The sequence below is a fragment of the Neodiprion lecontei genome, chromosome 7, assembly GCF_021901455.1.
Source record: "Neodiprion lecontei isolate iyNeoLeco1 chromosome 7, iyNeoLeco1.1, whole genome shotgun sequence".
Classification (NCBI taxonomy): domain Eukaryota; kingdom Metazoa; phylum Arthropoda; class Insecta; order Hymenoptera; family Diprionidae; genus Neodiprion; species Neodiprion lecontei.
The window spans coordinates 14,305,639-14,328,954 of NC_060266.1; the positions used below are offsets into that span (position 1 = coordinate 14,305,639).

A 23,316-nucleotide genomic window follows, 5' to 3' on the forward strand; every position below is an offset into this window, starting at 1 on the left:
CAATCATGTTGAAGGAGAGGCCAAACAAGCCGTATACAGTTTCCCAGTCACTGGAACGAACTACGCTGCAGCCTGGGAATTGCTGACTACTCGATACGAGCACCCGAGGCTATTGGTGTATGATCATCTCAACTCCATACAAGACCTACGTAAGCTCACCAATGAAAACTCCAGTGATCTTCAGCATCTATGTGATTCTCTCGAGCGCCATAGAAAACAACTGGAAGCTCTAGGCCGTCCAGTCTCTCATTGGGATGATTGGTTCATTTCGATCGCAGCCAATCGTCTAGATCCAGAAACACGCGGCAAGTGGCAAGAAGAACTGGAAAGATTAGATACAGCTACCGTTGATCATAGAACAAGAATGCCGACCTACACCACACTGATCAACTTCCTGAACAGTCGATGTCGAACACTCAAATCGATGGAAGGTCCAAAATCCACTCTAAAACCTTCGGCGAGACACCCATCATGCTTCGCTTGATGGGAGTGGGCGCAGATGCAGGTGGCACTGCTCGATTCTGTCCATCTGGACTGGCTTGCTCTGTGTGCGGAGCACTGCACCACACTTCTCTACATGAAAAACAGAAACGAGCGGGGCCACCTGTATCTGCGCCTATTCCTATCAAGCGAAGCAAAGAGAGTGGAAATTCAACCAATGATCTGAAGTCAACGACTCCTCCATCCACCAATATGTGACTAGCCATCCTGCCAACAGCGATGCCGCCAATTGGAAACGATCGTGGAAGAACCATCTCTGCTCGAGTAATGCTAGATTCGTGCTCTGAAATATCACTGACTTCGATTTCTTTCATTCACCGTGTCAGTGCTTTGGCAGAACGTGTAGACATGAGCATCAGTGGTGTTGGCGGAGAATTCATCGATCGCTCGCAATTCAAATCACGTCTACAGATACATCTTCCCGACTTGGACAGCCCCGTTGATTTTGAAGTATACTGCATAAAACGCCTCGGTCTGAGTACGCCAACTACTCAGATCCCTCAGAATGTTCGAGAGCTTTGGCGTCCCTTGCAATTGGCAGATGAACATTTCGATACACCAGGTCCTGTGGATATACTTATTGGGGCAAACCTTCTCCCGACCTTAATGCGGTCCGATGTTCTGCGGAAAGACACGACAATGGCACAAAACACCGCAGTTGGATGGATCATTTCGGGCTGCATCGTTCAACCGACGACGTCGACCACTACTCGACTCTGCCTTACACAAGCTGGTGTCGAACCTTATTGGAATCAACAACTATTTCAACTTATTCAGCGATTTTGGGAAATTGAGAACGTGCCCCATATCGTAAGACAGTCGCCAGATGACAAGATTTGTGAAACTATCTTCAGTCGGCATCAACGTGACGCTCAAGGGCGTTACATTGTACCACTGCCTGTTCGGACAAACCTCCTTCATCTGCTCGGCGAAAGCTTACTCGGTGCTCTGGCTTCACTGGCTACGCTTCTCCGACGAATGAAAAGAGATCCAGCACTGGCTCGAGCCTGCATAAATTTTATGAACGAGTATTTGAGATGTGGCCACATGAGAGAGCTACCTGAGGAAGAAATACATCAAACTGACTCACCGATATACTACATACCCTTTCATGCGATTTGGCAGAGAGGAGATCTCGAACAGGAGCTGAGCGTAGTATTCAATGCGTCACGGTCTACGTCTAGTGGGTGCAGTTTGAATGACGTTCTGTACACCGGCCCTAAACTCCAGACCACCTTGTGGCGCGTGTTAGTTATATGGCGTATTCATCAAATCGCCTTTAGTACTGACGCTCAAATGATGTACCGTCAAATACGCATAGCAAAGGAGCACTTAAACTTACAACGAATTGTTTGGAGCCCTCACGAGGATTTACCTGTCAAGCATTATCAGCTCCTCACCGTCACTTATGGCACGTCATGCGCGCCCTACCCCGCTCTTAGGGTGATGAAACAATTATGTGACGACGAAAAGGAGGGTCGTGAGGATGCAGCGAGAGCTTTACTCCACGAGAGGTACATCGACGACATTTTCTCTGGTGCTGATGATATTCCAGATGCCCTGCGATTGCGAGACCAAATGATCCAACTCGCCCAACAGGAGGCTTTCCCCTTCGCAAGTGGGTTGCCAACACTCCCGAGCTTCTACAAGATCCGCCTCCGAAAATGTGTTTGCGTCCATCATGGGTTCGCATCGGTGAAGACGGACCTGTAAATGAGCTGGGAATTCACTGGGATCCTCAGGCTGACAACTTTCGTTTGGCTTCACCACAACTCGCGCCTGTGCAACGCACAAAACGCGAGATACTTGCCGCGGTCGCAAGCATCTTTGATCCATGTGGATGGCTTGCACCCGTCACTTTATTGGCCAAAATGTTGATGCAGGATCTGTGGCGGGCTGGTCTGGATTGGGATCAACCGTTGCCGGCGTCAATGTCAAGGCGCTGGGACAGTTTCAAAGAGAACTTGGGACGGATTTCGGAAGTCAGTATTCCTCGTTGGTTAAGGACCTCACCTGGGCATGCTGTAGAACTGCACGCCTTCTCTGACGCTAGTCGCCGTGCAATGGCTGCAGCTGTATACATTAGAGTTTCTCAAGATCAATCCGTTCATACTGCATTGTTAATAGCCAAGACCAAACTGGCCTCAATCAAAAGCTTGCGTCCTAAGAAACAAACCGAGCCTCGAATGACTATTCTACGACTGGAATTAAGAGCAGCTCTAATAGCTGTGAAATTACTCAGAACTGTAGCCGAAGACTTAAAGATTTCCAATGACAATTGCTACGCTTGGACCGACTCTAAAATCGCCCTTCATTGGATTTGCTCGGACGAGCCTGTCGGCAATTCGCTGGTGGACAACTACGTGAATCAGATACAAGAAACGTTTCCCCGCGCCGCTTGGAGACATGTATTCAGCGAATTAAATCCAGTAGACGTCGCCACACGAGGAGCTGAATTGACTCAACTCTTGCACGAACGTTCATGGTTTGACGGACTCACCTGGCTCTCAAATCCGTCTACTTGAAAAGAGATCCCGTCACATCCTACTCCAGAAGCAGTAACCAGCCATGCTACCACCGTTTGCGAGAATCTGAACTTGAATCCATCTTTCGTAAACAAATTTTCAAGGCTACTGACTCTGCTGCGATTCCTAGTGAGATTACGTCGTTGGATACGAATTCGGCTTCAACGCACGCCCACTGCCGTTGTTCTGGGGCCCATGACTGCCGTCGAGATTCACGAAGCCTTTCTCGCATGCGTTCAACTCAGTCAAAGCCAATACTTTGCTTCTGAAATTGCAAGTCTTCGAAGCGGGAACAATCTTCCCAATCGCAGCGTGCTACGAGGATTAGCCGCTCACGTTGATTCCAAGGGCATTCTTCGCGTAGGTGGACGCTTGCAGCACTCCCTACTATCCTACGATGAACGTCACCCACCAATATTGTCTGGCACTGATCATCTGGCTTGGCTGATCATCAACTGGGCGCACGAGAAATCACTTCACGGGGGCTTTCGATCAACTTACGTCCAAGTCGTTCGTCGAGCGTGGATCATCGGTGGCAAAAGAAAAATTCGGACTTTCATCCAAAATTGCGTGATCTGCATCCGCTCTTCTCCCCGCCCATTGGAACAAGTTATGGCTCCCCTGCCTCCGGAGCGCGTTATTCCGAGTGATCCCTTCGCTTACACCGGTGTTGACTATGCAGGCCCACTTAACGTTCTTGCGGCCAAAGGTCGCGGTTGTGGTGCAACCAAAGGATATGTTGCCGTATTTGTGTGCCTTGGATCAAAAGGAGTGCACTAGGAACTCGTTGGTGACCTTACAACAGAAAGCCTTCAAGCGGCATTGGAGCGATTTACCAAGCGACGAGGCAAACCTAAAGAAATTTGGAGCGACAACGCCACGCACAGCCATATATAAATATTATTATAACTATAAACTTCATAAAATATCTTATATTATTAAATTTATGAACTTGGTTCAAATAATTTATATTAAAATGACTAAAAAAATACAAATTATTAAATTATTTAAAGAATAAATTAATAAATAAATTAATAAAATATAAAAATCAATTAATATTGACATAAACATCCAAGATATATGATTAATAAAAGAATAAGCTATAATCAATTTTAATGAAGTTTGATTTAATCCCAATAATGAACCTATAAATCCAGACAAAATTATTGATATGTGAATAATTAATCTATCATTAATATTAATTAAAATAAATAAAGGAGCAATTTTTTGAATAGTTGAAATAAAAAAAAAATTTAATCATCTAATGTTATTAATAATCCTCACCAATCTTCAATGAAATGGACTAGCTCCTAATTTTAAAATTAATCTAATTTGTAATAAAATCATAAAAAAATTTATATTCATGGAAATTAAATCCATTTTTATTATTAAAATTCTTATAAATAAAAAAGAATAAGCCCCAACTTGAATAATATAATATATCATTGAAGAATTATAAAATTTGGACAATTTATTACTACTATTTATTAATAAAGGAATAAATGATAATAAATTTACTTCTATAACTATTCAAGCACCAATCCATGATGAAGAATTAATGGTAATCAAAATACCAAAAATTATTATTAAATAAAAATATTCATTCGAACTAATTAATTGTATAAATTCTTTAAAAATATTAAATTTATCACTAAAAATTATAATAATTATTTATAATATAAACTATAAGAGTAATTATTATAATATTACATAATTTATTCTATCAGAATAACCCTTTTTCAGGCATTTTATATGAAAAGAAATAAATTAAAATTTTTATCTATGAGGTATGAACCCATTAGCTTAATTAGCTTATCTTTTTATACATTAATATAATAGAATATAAACGGAGGTAATTACGTTGAATAATTTGATAAAATAAAAAATGATTTATTTAAATAAATTATATAATAAATAACGCAGGTGCCGATAATATTCCAGATGCCCTGCGATTGCGAGACCAAATGATCCAACTCGCCCAAGCAGGAGGCTTTCCCCTTCGCAAGTGGGTTGCCAACACTCCCGAGCTTCTACAAGATCTGCCTCCGGAAATGTGTTTGCGTCCATCATGGGTTCGTATCGGTGAAGACGGACCTGTAAATGAGCTGGAAATTCACTGGGATCCTCAGGCTGACAACTTTCGTTTGGCTCCACCACAACTCGCGCCTGTGCAACGCACAAAACGCAAGATACTTGCCGCGGTCGCAAGCATCATTGACCCATGTGGATGGCTTGCACCCGTCACTTTATTGGCCAAAATGTTGATGCAGGATCTGTGGCGGGCTGGTCTGGATTGGGATCAACCGTTACCGGCGTCAATGTCAAGGCGCTGGGACAGTTTCAAAGAGAACTTGGGACGGATTTCGGAAGTCAGTATTCCTCGTTGGTTAAAGACCTCACCTGGGCATGCTGTAGAAATGCACGCCTTCTCTGACGCCAGTCGCCGTGCAATGGCTGCAGCTGTATACATTAGAGTTTCTCAAGATCCATCCGTTCATACTGCATTGTTAATAGCCAAGACCAAACTGGCTTCAATCAAAAGCTTGCGTCCTAAGGAACAAACCAAGCCTCGAATGACTATTCCACGACTGGAATTAAGAGCAGCTGTAATAGCTGTAAAATTACTAAGAACTGTAGCCGAAGATTTAAAGATTTCCAATGACAATTGCTACGCTTGGACCGACTCTAAAATCGCCCTTCATTGGATTTGCTCGGACGAGCCTGTCGGCAATTCGCTGGTGGACAACTACGTGAATCAGATACAAGAAACGTTCATACAATAGCTGGTATTCCACCTATATTTGGTTTTATTCCAAAGTTTTTTGTTTTCATTTTAATAGTAAATAATAAATTTTTTATTGAATGTTTGATTTTTATTATTTTTACATTAATTGTTTTATTTTATTAGATAAATTTAATTTTACCTACTTTATTATATTTAAAATTAATATTTAAATTGAATTTAAATAATTTTATATTCAATTTTTATTTTTTTATAATTATTTCATTTAATGTTTTTTTTATATTAATAATTTATTTTATCATATTATATTTTGATATATAATTTTGAAAAATTTTAATAATTTTTATAATTTTAAATTTGCAATTTAATGTTATATATTTAACTATAAAATTAAGATTTTAAGTTAATTAAACTAATAACCTTCAAAGTTTTGAATAAAAATTTGTTTTTCAATCTTATTTATTAATAATAGAATTAAACTATTTCTAAAGACTTCAAAAATCTTTGTGCTTATTACACTAAATAATACATATATATATACATTATAATTTTTATTTATTCTTATTAAAGTTTGATTTTGGTTTTCATATTAGTATTATTATTTTTTTCTGCATGTATTTTTTTAAATTAATTAGAAATATTTTTTTTTGCAACATTTAATTTTAATAATTAAAGAAATTTAGAATTATGAATAATATAAAAGTATAGACAAAAAAATTGTGCCAGCAGTAGCGGTCAAACGTTTTATACAAATTAATATTTTTAATTAATAAATTGTATTAATTTATTTATATTTAATTAAAAATAATTTTATGGTGAAATAAAATTTTTTGATTATAAATATATTTATATTATTTTATGAAATCTAAGATTTAAACTAGGATTAGATACCCTATTATTTTAGATGTTAATATTATATTTTAATAATTAATAGTTATGTTCTTTAAAATTAAAAAAATTGGCTGTATTTAAAACTAATTAGGGGAATTTGTTTATTAAACGATAATCCGCGATAAATCTTACTTTAATTAATTGAGTTTATTTATTTTCGTTAACAGAATATTTTTTTAAAATTATAAATTTTCATTAAATTTTATAGAAATTTTATTTTTGGATATTAAATTGAAATATTTATTTAAAATTGGACTTAATAGTAAAATTTAAAATTATATTTATTTGAATTAAGAATTAAATATGTACAAATCGCCCGTCACTCTCATTATAAAATGGGATAAGTCGTAACAAAGTAAATATACTGGAAAGTGTATTTAGAATTCAAATTACTTAGAAGGATTTTTTTATTTACAATAAATTAAATGGTTGTTTAATTCAACTTAATTTGAAATTAATAAATTATATTTTTTATATTTAAAATTTTTTTATTAATAAAAATATTTTTATTGAATTTATAATTTTAGTATTGTTAAAAGAAAAAATAATTTAAATTATAGTTTAATTGTATATTGATAGAAATTTGAAATATTTTGAAAAATAAAATTTTTAAAAAAGTATATTTTATTTATTGTAACTTGTGTATCAGGGTTAATTAAAAAAATAATATAAATTAATATTTTTCTCGAATTGAAAAGATCTATTCAATTTTAAATTATTTTTAATGTTTAATAATTATTCTTAATTTTTAAATAGAAATGAAATGTTTTTCGTTTTTTTAAGTTATCTAGTTTTTTGATAAATAAATTTAATTTAAATATCATTATTAATTATTTTAATTAATAAAAATAATTATTTTTGATATAAAAGTTTTAAGGGATTAGCTTTAATTCTTAATTTTATAATTGATTTTAAATTATATAATTATATTTTAGGCTTAGAATTAGTTTTAATTTGAAAATTGTAATAATTTTATAAATTATATGTATATATATATATACATATTGTAACGTGGCAGTTTTACTGCGCATTCCACACGGCTCCCCGAACTCTAGACGGACCACAGACTTAGGGAGCACGCGGAGTAGACCGCGGCTCATTTCGAAAAAGAGCGCCAGGACAACAGTCACGCATCCGAGACTCTAAGAGGGGACCATCGCCGGTTTAGCAAATAAGACCTTTCAGGATTTTTGTTTATTTTTTTTTGGGTGGCGAGTAAATGCGGCTTCGGACAGGGGATCGACAGCAAGTCAGGACGACGTTACTGGATGGCAATCGCGGCGGATCGCGACGAAAGGAGGGCCTCGCACGAGGCTACGGAGAGAGCGTCAACGGAGAGCTCTGCCGCGAGGGAATCCAAGGCGGACGAGATTCCCGTTGGTGGCCGGCGAGCCGTAGCCCCCCCCCCTCCGTCGCCCAGCTGACGACAGGTGCCCTCGCGAAGTCATCACCACGCCACTGCCAAGCTACGGGGTACACGAGACTGGTCAGCCAATCAACACCCCGCGACAGCGGAATCCAACGATAGCGATACGCTAGATTGTAAGAATTGCGTAACAAGAACCCCAATGCGAGCGGGAAAATTTTGACTATGGATGGCGCCTATGTTCGGGGCATGTTCGAATTGCGGCTCCGATTTGCAGGACTCGTCACTTGCGTCCTGGCGACCGGTAGCGATAGTTGCGTGGCGAGGAAGTTAAAAAGAAAAGAAAAAGCAAAGATACTGTGTGTTCGTGATCGCTGAGACGGGCGTAGGAAAATTTCTGGTGTGGCTGAGGAGCGGTAAGCGCTTATAATTCTTTGCGGGCATATTTCGAGCGCCAGTTAAATTGGCACACCGATAAACGGTCGGCCCATGCAATCTTATAGTTAGAGTAGCGCTCGAAATCTGTTTGCCGATCTCCTTGAGGATGACCGTAGCCTGAGTTTTCGCGATAACGCGTAGAGCCACGGTTTCGCGTGGGGAATAATTTCGGAGTGAAATTGAGTGCGGCCAAATTCCGCTGCACGGGGTCTCGTCGAGTCCACGTCACAATATATATATATATATATTTTAGTTTTAATTTAATTTTTTATTAAAATAATTTAATTAATAATTATTTAATTTAAATGATGATTAAATTAGTAAATATTATAATTATTTATAAATATAAATTTATATGATAGTTAATTATAAGGAATTAGGCAAAAAATTAATTCGCCTGTTTAACAAAAACATGTCTTTTTGATAAAACATAAAAAGTCTAATCTGCTCAGTGAAAATTTTAAATAGCCGCAGTATTCTAACTGTGCAAAGGTAGCATAATAATTTGTTCTTTAATTTAGGACTGGAATAAATGATTTGACGAGATTAAGACTGTCTTATAATTATTAATTATTGAATTTAATTTTTATGTTAAAAAGCTTAAATTTTATTAGAGGACGAGAAGACCCTATAGAGTTTTATAATTAAATTTATTTTATTAATTAATTTATTTTTATGAAATAAATATAATTATTTTGTTGGGGTGATAATTGAATTTAATAAACTTTTCATTTTGTTTTACATTAATTAATGAATTTTTGATCCTATATTTTAGATTATTCGATTAAATTACCTTAGGGATAACAGCGTTATTTTTTTTAAAGTTCTTATTGACATAAAAAATTTCGACCTCGATGTTGGATTAAAATTTATTTTGGGTGTAGAAGCTTAAAAATTTAGGTCTGTTCAACCTTTAAAATTTTACATGATCTGAGTTCAAACCGGTTTAAGCTAGGTTGGTTTCTATCCTTAATTTTATTAAAAATTTTTAGTACGAGAGGACCATAATTTTGAATTATTATAATTTTATTTAAAATGAATTTTATCAAATTTGTTAACTATTTTGGCAGATTAATGTAATAAATTTAGAATTTATTTATGTATATTTTATTATACAATTAGTAATTTATATTAATGAATTGATTATAGTTTTTTTGAGAAGATTAATTTTACTTATTATAGTATTAGTTAGAGTAGCTTTTTTAACTCTTTTAGAGCGTAAAGTTTTAGGTTTAATTCAAATTCGTAAAGGACCTAATAAAGTTAGAATTGTTGGTATTTTACAGCCATTTTCTGATGCTATTAAATTATTTTCTAAGGAGTTTTCTATTCCTTTAATACCAAATTTTTTTCCTTATTTTTTATCTCCTTTAATTATATTAATATTAATATTGATTTGTTGAATAACAATACCTTATGTTACTAATTTTTATTCATTTGATTTTAGTTTAGTGTTTTTTTTATGTTGTTTAGGTATTGGGGTGTATCCTATTATGATTTCTGCATGATCTTCAAATTCTAAATATTCTTTTTTGGGGATATTACAGTAGTGTATATATGAGAGTTCTAATCCAAAGATGGCGGCGCTCCCCCCTAGTTCCCCCCTAGCTCCCCCCCTAGCCCCCCCCCCCCCCCCCGCGACTCACGGCGCACCCCCCCCCCCCCCCCCGCGGTCATTTTCGGCGGCTATTTCCATAGGATTTGACACACACACACACACACAAAATAATTCCTGTCGAGACTTGTTTGGCGCCGGAAAGCCGCACATAAATCAGATAAGGTAAGAACCCGCTAGATCTATTGAAAAAATTCCACGAAATGACCCCTGAAGGAAGGTTTAAAATGGCGTTTTGAATGCTACTAACAATTTTTTTATTTAACACCAATTACATTTAGTTTTCTTATTGTATTCTCAATTATCTTATTCTAAATTTTAACGAGTAAAATTATACATATCATTTTCAATATCCATATTAATTAAACATATTGTTATTCCAAAATTGACTTAAACCAATTTTTTAACAGTACCACTGATCGGATTATATTCAACAATGCGATCATGCAAGATCATGCAGTAGGCAGAAGTGTGTGGTGGGAACGTAGTGCTAGAGTCAAATTCCAATCGAATGTCCACAGGTCCAGTTTTCAATGTTTCGTTCTGCTTGGAGCAATCGATGACGATAAGGGGAGCTTGGTTTATAAATTCACGTCTCGATAGCAAAGGCTCAGCTTCTTTGTAATAGTAGCTCATTTGAAACCGAACATACATATCATAGAGAATGGCGTATTGATTATTGTATATATCAATATTCATATTTCCGTAGGGATAGCACTGTGAGTTGAGGAAGAGTTTTACATCTCTGATCCGACAATGATCAAATACGCCAGCATTTTTCAGCGGCTCGTTTCTCCTTGCAGTTTGAAATCCTAGAACGACATATCTCGGCTTCTCAAGCTGCGTCGATGTCTTGACTGACCATATATGCCGCGTTGTTGATGGGAGCATCGGATACACGTACGTTTCCCAAGAACGAAAACTCATGAATATGGCCGGATCCTTGGCGATGTAGTTGAGTAGCTGGATTTTCGGTTTATCAGCCAGTTTGATGTAGGGTAACAACCACTCGATTTTATTCAGGGTGATTTTAAAGTTTTCCGTCGCCGAGCTCTGACTCACGGCATTCAAATCAGTGTTGGAACGTGTGAGAATTAACTCGTGTTTAGCGTTGACGATGACTCGACGATAATCTTCGGCGAAGCCTAGCACATAATTTAACGGCAAGACAACATCGAAATTTCCAGCGGCATCGGTTAGTTCCTTATCCCCACTCAACCACCCGGTATTCTCCAGACTATATTGCTGGCCTGGAGTCAAGGATACGTAACCCTTCATGGCGCTGGTGATGCCGACATTTTTATTCCGATCAATCTCTACACCGTTCAACTCGTAGCGAATTTCCTCAAACAAATGACAAACGGCCATATTGATCAATTTCGTAACCGTCACCGCAGCCACACCATCATCCTTTGTGATTTTTCCGTGAATGTGTAGAGAGCTTTTACTGGGCAGTAGACACAAGTCTTGATGTTGAACAACAATATGGATTTCATCGTTGTTCTGGAAGGTGGATGATGCAAACGGTTGATGAGCATGAATCTCAGAGTGCGCGATCGATTCATCGAATACCACAGGTTTCTGTATTCTTATTATTTCTTCCATGGTAACACACACAGGATGCAGCGAACACGAATTTTTATTTTCCAAAATTTCCACGTAATCGAAGACCTAGGCTCTGGAGAAACCGAGCGTTCAGAGGTGTCAGTCTCGTAGGCGGTGTAAACGTTGTCAGAGGTGTCGGGCGACTGACGATTTTTGGCCGTGACGTTTGAGTTTTATAACTTTTGCCCAACTTTCTTGTCTCAAACACGATTCCCATTATTTGAGTGATTTCACGTGTAAACGTACAGTAATCGTTTCGCCGCGAAAATTAATCAGCTCGTCGTCTTGATCGACTATTCTCAGCTGTAAATGATGTATCGACTGTACGGCGATTGGCAGGTAAATGACGCTGGTAGGCACTTCGACAATCTTATATCCGGATGGAACGGTTGGGAAAAATTCGTGAATCGTGTGAGCTCGACGCCCGTTTATATACGCCCCTGTGGTTATGCTACACTCAACGCGTAAAGTATTAACCTTCAGTATGGCTACGGGTAATTCAGATTTATGAGTAACGTTTCGTGATAGCTCAACCGCCTTAAATCCCAATAATCGGCCGATCGAATCTTTGGGCTTAAAGTCTACCACATGATTGCATGTGACTTCACTGTTCAGCTCGTTGTTGTTAGCTGTCAGACTGAGGGTGATGTCGGAGGGTAGCTCCTTATGTAGAAAATTTTCAATATCCTCAATTTCATAGCATCCCGTGGGTATCACGATGCTCTCTCTGCTGTTGTCCGCCCGTTTCAGGTAAAATTTATTACACCTCTCATGAATATTGGGTATTGAATTGAATGTCAGGAACTTGACGAGTCCGAGAACATAGTTCTTCTCTGGTGATAACTCGATTGGGGGGAAATATTGAGCCTCCAGCACGGAGGATGTACCTGACAGTGTTAACGTCAACGATTCCGGCATGACTAATGCTTGCTCATGTAACACCTGTCTTTTTATAGTTGTTCGCTGAGAAATTTGAGACACAAGTGGCCGCAAATCACAGTATCATATTCTTGATACCTCTTATGATTGTATTCAATGCTGCCAACACCGAGATACCTCATCAAGTCCTTAGGCGGTTTCAAATCACCGAAACTATCGAAATACACAACATGGTCACCATTTTTCTTGTACGCAACCCAATGTGTCCCTGGACCGTTTTTATCATCAAGATTAATAATTGCAGATTCTCGCATTTTTGGTCCTGATTTCGGCAGATCATTCCGCATGAAAACACCTCGAAAATGCGAAATTTTCATATTTTTAGCATCGTTGCGTAAATCAATGTTGGTGAGAGCTCGGTGTGGCAGCTTTACTAGTTTTTTGCCGAACGTAAGTACAGGCCCATTCCGCTGCGGTAGGGTCGCAGGTATAATCCCTTACCCAAAGCAATCGCCTCCATTGTTGCATTGTGCCGTTTGGCCTCTTTCAACTGATGTTTGTTGGCACTAGCTTCGTTGACAGCTTTAGCTATACCCGCAGCACCACCCGCAAGAGCCCCAGTAGTGCTTAGACCGGCCAGAATTGGAATGAGAAACGGTAGGATGCCGCCAATTTTATCAGGCACAGGTATAACGCGAGGCATACGAATATTCTTCCCAGTCCCACGCGCGGCCGCACGAGCACCCGCCAACGCCGACTCGACGGCTTTATAACCCGGTCGCATGGCGGCCTTTGCCGCTGTGATGATGGATTTAAGACTCACAGTTCCCTTCCGCTGTTTACTCTTCCCGTTAGTTCCAGATTTCTTCTTCGCAGCCACTCCAAGTTTCGGCCGCTTTGCAGCTAAGCCCATTCCAAGTTTAGATTTAGCTTCCATGGTGTTGGTGACTCCCCAGGCTACCGCCTTTTCACTCACACTAGCGTCCTTGGCCAAGACGCAATTCCACGCCTTCTCAGCGAGCGCTTTGTCGGCAAGATTTCTCGCTGCGGTATCGCGATTCTTTGCGTATGCAATGTCGTGGTCTTTACACGCGGCATCCAGCGGATTGATCCCCAAATCTCCACGAGCCAACCTCTTTGCCAATTTCGTTCCAGGTCCACAGTACTGATACCTTGGCACATGCAATTCAACTGGGAGATGATTGATGATTTTATTTAACAAACCACCACCGCGTTTTTTCCGTGTGCACATCCTCATAGTCAGGCAACATCTAACGCGACTTCTATATGTAACAGTTGAATTTAGCCGCCAGAGAGACTACGGAACTCAGTGATAGGTAGGTCCGTAGGGAGGGGGGCTTTCACCTAAGCGGTGATACGACGGTGGAGAATCGATCGAGAAGTGGAAGAGAGAGGACGGTTTCGAATCGATCGAGCGGGAAGCGGGAGCCGACGGATGAGGGGATCGTCAGCAGAGTGTGCTCGCAATAAAGAGTCATCACGAAAGAAGAAAGACAACCGACGAAACAAAAAAACGCATTCGGATTCCCGATCGAGGAAATCCCACCAAGAATGACGGACGAGGGAATTCGAATTGACCGGACACGGAATTGAGGATCTGAAGAATATCCTCAATAACGCTGATGATAAGTTTTATCTACGTTCTGACCTGTCCTATTTTATTAATAATTTTATGAGTATGACTTTTATGAAATTGTTGTCGTCCTAGATGTCCGCCGTCCCTATTTTATTTTGTGACGGGTTTTGAGTCCGCACGAATAATGTGGGGGGTGAGAGAGACAATTAGAGACGGGGCGGATGTAAAAGGTAAAACTTGGTGTGTATATTTGAGCAAAAGGGGTCGACTTAAACTAAGAAAAATACAAAGGGTTGTAGACTCGGACGGGGGCTGATCACGCCTCAGCCCTTAGCGTTTCTTAATACTCACTTACAGGTACGCGCGCGGGGGGGGGGAAGAGTGGGTGAGGTGCCGGGGAATGTGAAGTCGGGAGGGTTGGTATTGCGAGGGGATGGGGTGGTGTAGCGTGACGTGGAGTGTGAGGTAGAAAGGGTCGGTATTGCGAGGGGAGGAGCAGATCGGCTGTAGAATGCAGGCTAACCTGGTGTCGTCGGCGTGTGTGTGTGTGGGTGTCTCGAGGTGTGGTGGAGTGTGGTTGGGTCTCGTTGGTCCCTGGAGTCGTCGGCGTGTGTGTAGCGGGGTGTGTCGGTGTGAGTGTGGTGGTTTCTCCCGTTCTTTCTTTCTCTCTCTCGTTCGCTCGTAGCCTAGGCTGTTTTTGGTCTCGATTCTGTCACGGCCGTGATCGTACTGAATCTGGCGCTCGGCTCTGCCGAGCGTCGGGGGGGCTTCGGTGATGTTCGGGTCTTTCCCGACGGGACAGGGCTCACCCGTTCGGCTCTTCCCCGCGGGTTTGGGGTTTGTTGTGACTTGCACTCTAGGTGCAACGTCACAATTTATACATTTATTTATTCTTTTTGTTGATATTTATTCGCTTCTCGTATTCGATTCTAATTTTATCCATACATGTCATTGAGTCATACCAACGTCCGAAATTTCGTTTAAAATAAAAACAATAAAACACCATAAAAGAAAATTGTTACGGAAGATTTTCGTTAATTGCGAGGGGCTCCGCAATTGGAGTGGATCCGAGTCTACAAAAACCGCGAAAACGAAAAGACCGTTACATATAAAAGGCGGAATTTATATACCGTCATCTCAGTTTTCGTTGTCATGCTAACGAAGCATCATGAGATTTCAAGATCAGCCCGATAAACTACCTATCGCAAATTTCGATAAAATGGTTCGACGTGGTGAGAGGAAGATAGAAAAACGACATGGAAAATTGCTGCCAAATACCGTGAGAGCAATTTTTTGCGGGCCATCCAATTGCGGTAAAACTAACGCTCTTCTCGCACTCATCACCCACGGCAATGGATTGCGATTTGAAAATGTCTATGTCTATTCGAAATCTCTCATCCAACCAAAGTATCAATTTTTGCAAAAGTTACTAGAACCTGTGCAGGGAGTGGGTTATTTCCCGTTTCATGAGAACGATGAGGTTGTAAAACCGGAAGATGCTCGCCCCAACTCTGTTATGATTTTCGACGATGTGGCTTGTGAAAAGCAGGATAATATCAGAGCATCCTTCAGCATGGGCAGGCATTGCGATATCGATAGCTTTTATCTAAGTCAAACGTACGCGCGCATTCCAAAACACCTAGTGCGTGACAATGCAAACTTATTGGTGCTATTTCGGCAGGATGATATGAATCTGAAACATATCTACAACGATCATGTGAACACGGACATGACGTATCAGCAATTTAAAGACTTGTGCTCGGCATGCTGGAATGATGACAATTACAGTTTTACCGTAATTGACAAGGATAGCGAAATCAATGGGGGGCGATAAAGGAAGGGGTTTGACTGCTTTATAAGCATAAACTAACATAAACTTGCACAGTTTCGTTGCAACAATCGAGCCTGCAACATGGGGAGTGCCAAGATTCGTAAGCATAGCGATACATTGAGTGAAATATCAAAAGCATCCGATGTCATACGGCTGAAGCATAAGATGCTCAAGTTGGACAAGGACACGACTGAACAGGTTATGGGAGAGGTATTCAAGCCTTTAGTAACACCGCTGCAAAAATTGGTGGATACTTCAAAGCTGCAGCAGCAGCATATTAAACGTGAAATTAAAACGGAACTACCGGATGTGACAATGAAAAAAGAAGAGGAAAAAGATGACGAGAGTGCCGGGGATGATGATGATGATGATGAGGAGGATGAGGATATGGATGTGGGGAATTTCATGGATGCAAATGATAAAACACTGAAGTTTGGTGAAATTTCTACTACAAGTACACCGGTGAAGAAAACAACGGATTCCACAGCACAATATTTGAAAATGTTCAGCTCAAGTCGAAAGAGGGATTTGGATACTACATACGGCGTTCGAAAGTTGACAAGCGGTATGATGATTGGCGATACACCGATCAATTTCACTGATAATCTGGTCAATGTGGGGAATAAAAGTTATGAGAGAACACCTGGATTACTCGAATTACTGTTTAAAAAATCACCCGATGCATCGGTTGTAAATGACGCGGACAAGAATAATTATATAAAAATTGTAACGACGACAAATGCGCATCGAAAACGTTACCAAGCCGATGGAAGCCTTCGAGATGATTTAAAAAGTGCAAAGTATAGAAATTTCATTGTTCAACACGTTGGCTCGCCGAAAAAATCAGGTAAAGGCTTACCGGTCTATAAGATTGCGCGAAAGAAGGGGCAAGATGTCGATTACGTCTACTGGGATGATCCAAATGAAATTGTAGATCGTCTCCGGCTGCTTATGGCGTCACAGGCTGCAGGCAATACCAGCCATTCCAACGAAATAGTCTCCATTATTGAGGAGTTGCGTGAGGCTGGAATCGTTTATTAGCGGCGTGTGAACATAAAATCATCATTTGTTCAGTGACCGTCCAGTGATGAGCATAGACATATTCGGGCGACACTCGGAGCGTGGTGGGGGTAAAAAATTTATTCGAGGGCCTCCGGGCGTTGGATTCAAAACCACCAGCGACAATCAGTATGATTTGGACGGTAAACGATTGTGTAACATAGCTGATCCGCAGCACTCCACCGACGCCGTTTCCTTAAAAGTTCTCAATACTGCTTTACAGTCTATGGCTTTGGATATTGTGGATACTTTTCAATCAAATTTTGAGAGTTTCGCGCATAATCACAACGAGGAGTTGAAACAGCTACGCATAAATAACAAAATCATTGAAAATACGTTGAGTCGCATCAAACATATTGGGGAGCAGGCAACACCAACGTTGGGACAGACCAGCAGGGAATTAGTATCGATTGAGGAACCAGAGTGGTTGGACAGCAATTCGAAAAATTGATAGGTGAAGAGTTGGGAACAATGAAGACTGCCATAGCTGCCGAACTTAACAGACAGGCTCGACGCAACTATCCGCGCCGATTTGTAGATGTACGCGGACTGGATGAGACCTGGCAAGCTGATCTCGTCGATATGACCGCATACAGCTCGTGCAACAAGGGATACAAATACCTACTAACAATCATCGATATATTTTCCAAGTACGCGTGGGCGGTGCCGATAAAGTCCAAGAGTGGGAAAGATGTTGCCGCTGCCATGAAATCTGTACTGATCCAGAGTCGTATACCTACACATCTGCACGTTGATCGAGGCAAAGAATTTTACAACAGCGAATTCAAAGCCCTCGTGAAGCATCACAATATCAACATGTATTCGACATTTAGCAACTTGAAGGCGTCGATATGCGAACGTTTCAATCGAACATTGAAGAATGAAATGTGGAAGCGGTTTACTCTCCAAGGATCGTACGAGTGGATTAATATTTTGGGTGATTTAATGAAGTCCTACAACAACACCAAACATCGCACGATTCGGATGAAACCGGTGGATGTTAGCAGGGAGAATGAAAAACAGCTGTATCGTAGCGTGTACAAGCCTCGGCAAATCAAACGAAGTGATCGAGCGCGGAAATTTAGTGTAGGCGATCGAGTTCGAATCAGCAAGTACAAGAATGTATTTGAAAAAGGCTATACACCCAATTGGACGACTGAAATATTCACCGTGAGTGAGGTGAAAAATACCAATCCACCCACCTACAAACTTACCGATTATCAAGATCATCCCATCGAGGGGGGCTTCTACGAGGAAGAGCTCGCCAAAGTGAAATATCCCAACGGCTACCTTGTGGAAAAAGTATTACGCAAACGGGGGAATCTGTTCTATGTGAAGTGGTTGGGTTTTGATAATTCGCACAAAAGTTGGATAAATAAAACAGACATGTAACATAATTTGTATGTATTTTCCGAATTACAATAAAAGATTTTGAATATACAAATATTTCCACATTTTATCTCCTTTGTGCGCACATGTGCCATACTCCGTACTACGAAAATAATAATAATAGTAATAATGATAATGATAATAATAATAATGATAATATGCAATTTTGCCATACGATTATTACACATTTTATTTTTTGGAAAACTTTTTTTCATTTTCTGAAAACTTTTTTTCATTTTCTAAAAACTTTTTTTACGTGTTAATCAAATGGGATAAAGGTTTTCTGAAAACTTTTTTTCGTTTTCTGAAAAGATTTTTTCATTTTCTGAAAACTTTTTTTCGTTTCCTGAAAATTTTTTTTCATTTTCTGAAAACTTTTCTCGTGGTAAACGAATAAATATGAATAATTGCTTGATATATTAATAATAAATAAATAAACAATTGTTGAGTATATGAATTCGCATTTTGAAACTTCAAATCCATTAAATATCGTATAAATCATGAAACGTTTCCTCCCGATGGTGGATCGTTCGAGGCGTCAAACATCAAATATTTACATCAATTCTATGTCTACAGTTTATCCTATAGCTATTGGGGGGCTGGGACAAACCCCCAAGGTACGGTGTCGGTCTGTCCGGGTACCAATTGCCGCTTGTCATCCTGCCAACTCAGAGCCAATTTTTTTTGTACGATCGTGCTTACTTCGTGTTCTTTGCTACGTATTAAATACTGTGGAAGAGTCAACTCTCGGTAAGCCGTCAGACAGCGCTTATAATCATCAAACGTGATGCTATTTATCGATGAATTTCTTACACCCTTGGCACGCTTACTCACTTTTACGCCACCGTCATATTTTTCCCCATCCTCACACATTGTAGTAAATGTGTACAGCTTTGCTCGCAGTCCCACAAACTCTGTCATAATTTTACCATTATTTTCATCCTTCATTAGCCCTAGTTGTTTTTTGTTTTTAAGGGGAATACCATACACATTGTCGGGCGGATAGTCAGAGGTGTCAAACATTGTATCTACATCACGTTTGATGATATCGTAGATATTAGGCACATTGAATTGATAAATAAGGCTGTCTGTGTCGGTATACATCAATTTAGCCTGTTTATTCGAAAAGTTGGTTTTAATATAATTATAGTGGAAGTCGTAGAGAAAGATTTTTGACAGATCTAGAATTGATGCGCCGACGTAAATAGGTTTGGCGAAGTGAACTTTGACACGATTCATTTCAATGATAACCATATCAGTGTCAAATACGGTGCGGCTGTGAAAGTTTGCTCGGGCAATAAGCGTTCTCGCACCACCTTTTCCCTCCCATTTTGTAACCAATTTAACATCTTTATGATTTCGCACATTCTCCATAGTCTTGCCGAACACAGCGTTATTCATGAGTTTGTAAAAGTTTTTCTCAAATTCATTCCTAGATTGCTTACGCATGTCTGTATTGAGCGTGATGTACAGCTCGAGCCATGGAGATCGCGCAAACTTCAAAATTCTATGCACTTTCGTTAATTTCAATCCTAAACTCAAACACTGTTTCAAATTTCTATAGTGCAATATATACTTTGTTTTGGGGTGAAGGGTGGTCGCGAGTTTGGCATTTTTACTACCTGGAGGAGTAAAATGTTCGGGACAAAAAGGTAAGTCTTTGTGATCCTCGTGGAGTTCTACAGGGTAGTCCAAATCTACCTCCAGAAAGTAACCGATCGGCGAATCGTCCGGATGGTTCGTTATATCGATGTGCTGATACTCCCACTCGAACGAACCGATTGGTAAATGCACGCTCATAGCTGCACCGTACAGGTTATTCACGTCAAAATACATGAGATACGATTCCGCTTTGTTTGGATCAAAATCTGTTCCCATGAATCTATTATTGGCCCGAGCGTGTCGATTAGAACATTGCGCTACGCCGCCTCGAATGGCTCTTTCAATAAATAACACCATTTCAGGGTTGTCTAAAAGTTGCAAATTTACATTAGTATGCTTGAGCATCGCGTCAAAAGCAAGTCCCGGTGCAGTGTAGTAATGCAACGGATCTAAATCGTATGTTTTGAAGCAGCTAGCGCGGAAATTTTCGAAAATATCGGCAAGCAAAAGAACATCGGTCTTTAAATATAAATCTGAATAGCCTCCCAATGATTCTAAATGGAATTCCCTCCAAACAGTTTTCGCGTGCTCGTAATCGGTGTCTGAAATATTTGCATCGCAGAGGTGCGAGTAGAAATGCTTCTTTGCAGGTAATCGCGGTTCATCGAGTTTCCCCGGACAATCGACGTATTCATAGGGAAAAACGCCTTTGCGGGTCATCAAACTGAACTGAGTCGGGTTATTATAAAATTTACGTGTTATGCGTTTATCGGTATCGGTCAAATATTTGGAAAGTTTATCGATGCTTCTAGCCATAAATCGAAACGAATCGATGAATCTCAAGTGCATCATTGTTCCATCGACGCGTTTCGTGAAGGATATGTATTTTTCCTTATTTATGGGTAGCAGTGTAATTTTACCGGGAAAAGTTGACGCGAGGGATTTTATTAAAAAGTGAGAATCGTAACCGGACAAATTGTGGAAAACTATTGGAATTGTGTGCGACTCTCTGAAATTCAAATTACACCGATTATGAGCAGGACCACGATATTTACCCGTGAAGTGACAGTGATCGTAACACTTTTTCTCCTCAGGGGTAAACGGTTTTTCACAAATATAACAATTCTTTGCGCGCATGTGACGATCGCGTTGCACTTGGGTAAGAGACTCCATCGGAATTATGTTTTTGATGCGTGACTCTACTTGAATTGATAAATCTTCAAGCTGTTGCATAAACCAATCTATGCAATCGACACCGCGTTTACCGTGGAACTCCGATAAAGTCTCATCGTACGCACAATGTACATAGTACGCTACACTGTGCGGGATATGCTTTTGAATTTCACAAGTCTTATGAGTTTCAAATTCATCCACAGGTTCAGGGATTAATATACATTCGAGATCGGCGTATACGACAAACGGAACATTGCCTTTCTTTTGAAAATTGGAAAATACTAAATCTTTACACTTGGGAAACTCCATGCGTACTTTATTTAGCGTAATACAATCTTGTCGATGATTATATATTATAGATTCTTGGTGATCGGTCAATTAAGAAAACGTATTTTTAGTTAACGTTTCGACCCGGATATGGGCCCTCCTCAGAATGATTTATTTGAAAAAACTGTCAAAAATAACAAAAAAAGAATTTTATAGTATAAATCATGGTACTAGAAGTAATCGGACCTAAATGTTGTAGATGTAATACTCTTAGAGCTATTAAATATTGTTGATAGTAAGACCTTATGATTAATTGAGATAAGGATGTTTTTTGGTGTTATTTACCTTTTGAATTAAGTAAGTGTAATAAGATGTAGTCGAATTCACAATTACAATTGGTGGAAACAGTGTTCTTTTGAGTGACGGTAGACAATGTCAATCTTCAAGTTATTTTATATGTGGGAGTTAAAAGTTGGTAGTCATTAATTAAAAAGATTAAAGAACTATGTTTCTTCACAGTCAGTATGTCATAGTGTTAAAAGGTTATTAAAGAAGGTCGTTTTAGCAATGAAATTAATTCACAGGTGTCAATTAAGTGGAGGTAGGCTCTTTATAATTAAGTTCTACATGTCTAACGAAAGATTGTTGGTTGAACCAATTGGATCAACAGGTGAATAACGACTGATGGGAGAAAACAATATAATCCAGAGTGACGGTGAACCTATTATAAACAATCATACAAAAAAACAATAAATATTTTGTAAGAAAAGTTATGTAGAAAGGACTGTAAATGGAGACGAAATAATTTTTTTTAAAAAAATAAAAATAGTTAAGGTTAAACAATATTTGTTGTGTGGGCAGAGATTAGAGGTTTGTAAATATTGCTTAAATGTTCAACGTCTTGTCTGAGATTAACGGAATTGGTATGACCTACAATGTTGCACATTTCTAATAACAGTCTTCTATAGTAATTGTTTTCTTCACAAAGGATGTTTGTGTTGTCGTAATTAAATGTGTGTTGTTTATCGATACTATGTTTCGTTAGAGCTGTGTGCCGTTCTTCAATCTCATGTATGTTGCGTTGGTGTTCCCTAATTCTAGTATTGAGATGTCGACCCGTTTGACCTATGTAGACTTGATTGCAGTCATTGCATGGTATTTTATACACGACATTAGATCGTTTGCCTATGGGGATCTTGTCTTTGCCTGTATCAAAAACTAGTTGTAGGTCTTTTGAATTTTTTCCAACAAACTTTACATTATATTTAGCGAATAAACGATTAAGTGACTCAAATAGGCCGGCTACATATGGAATGGGGATATATGTAGTAGCAGGTCTATTGTTATCTTCAACGGAAGCAGAGTCAATATTATGGTCAAGTATGTTGTTGATGTAGGAGCGTCTCTTATTAATTTGTTGTTGTAATAGGCCATGAGGGTAATCATTCGATCTTAGTACATTGTATATGAGCGCCAGGTTTTTTTCCTGGAACTCTGTACTAGCTAGTTTGATAGCTCTGTCAACAAGGTTACAGATGGTGCCTATTTTGAAGGACAAAGGATGGTGAGAGTTAAAATTCAAGTATCTTTGTGACCATGTTTTTTTGTGAAACCAATCTGTCTTAATATTATTATTGCTGTGTATCAACAATACGTCTAAGAAACTGATGGCATTATTTTCTTCTGTTTCGATGGTAAATTGTATTCTAGGATGGTACCCGTTAAAAATATTAAGAATGTGATGTATTTTTTCATTTGGAACAGCGGTAAGAATATCATCCACGTATCGAAAGTAGAACGGTAAATTAAAACCTAGATCGTTTATGCAAGAAGTT

The 23,316-nt window shown here is 39.2% G+C and overlaps 3 protein-coding genes and 2 long non-coding RNA genes across 11 annotated transcripts; 3 read left to right on the forward strand and 2 right to left on the reverse strand.

Annotated features, from left to right (window-relative positions):
• The first annotated feature begins 849 nt into the window (after positions 1-849).
• Positions 850-3,806, forward strand: LOC107220893. Its single transcript, XM_046745968.1, has 3 exons — positions 850-2,015; positions 2,057-2,986; positions 3,131-3,806. Exons 1-3 carry the CDS (start codon positions 850-852, stop codon positions 3,804-3,806), a joined length of 2,772 nt encoding a protein of 923 aa, XP_046601924.1.
• A 175-nt stretch (positions 3,807-3,981) lies between these two features.
• Positions 3,982-4,825, reverse strand: LOC124295551 (NADH-ubiquinone oxidoreductase chain 2-like; the record flags this gene model as incomplete). Its single annotated transcript, XM_046745969.1, is given in 4 exon segments — positions 3,982-4,031; positions 4,034-4,280; positions 4,521-4,645; positions 4,822-4,825. Coding segments are annotated over 4 exon segments (426 nt in total), but the record flags the coding sequence as incomplete, so codon positions are not given.
• Positions 4,826-4,990: 165 nt separating this feature from the next.
• Positions 4,991-5,809, forward strand: LOC124295552. The gene has a single exon (XM_046745970.1). The coding sequence runs from the start codon at positions 4,991-4,993 to the stop codon at positions 5,807-5,809; it is 819 nt and encodes a 272-aa protein (XP_046601926.1).
• A 3,086-nt stretch (positions 5,810-8,895) lies between these two features.
• On the reverse strand, positions 8,896-17,147 carry LOC124295331. The gene is made up of 2 exons (XR_006905249.1): positions 17,106-17,147; positions 8,896-9,016 (listed from the first exon to the last, which is right to left on the reverse strand). It is a non-coding gene; the product is annotated as an uncharacterized LOC124295331 (long non-coding RNA).
• LOC124295330 lies at positions 9,014-22,890 on the forward strand. Of its 7 annotated transcripts, none has more exons than XR_006905243.1 (3): positions 9,014-9,408; positions 14,657-14,666; positions 22,879-22,890. It is a non-coding gene; the product is annotated as an uncharacterized LOC124295330 (long non-coding RNA). The 7 variants fall into 7 exon arrangements; XR_006905248.1 differs by lacking the exons at positions 14,657-14,666; positions 22,879-22,890 and adding exons at positions 12,977-12,982; positions 18,305-18,314; XR_006905244.1 differs by lacking the exons at positions 14,657-14,666; positions 22,879-22,890 and adding exons at positions 9,784-9,785; positions 17,961-17,973.
• The last annotated feature ends 426 nt before the right edge of the window (positions 22,891-23,316 follow it).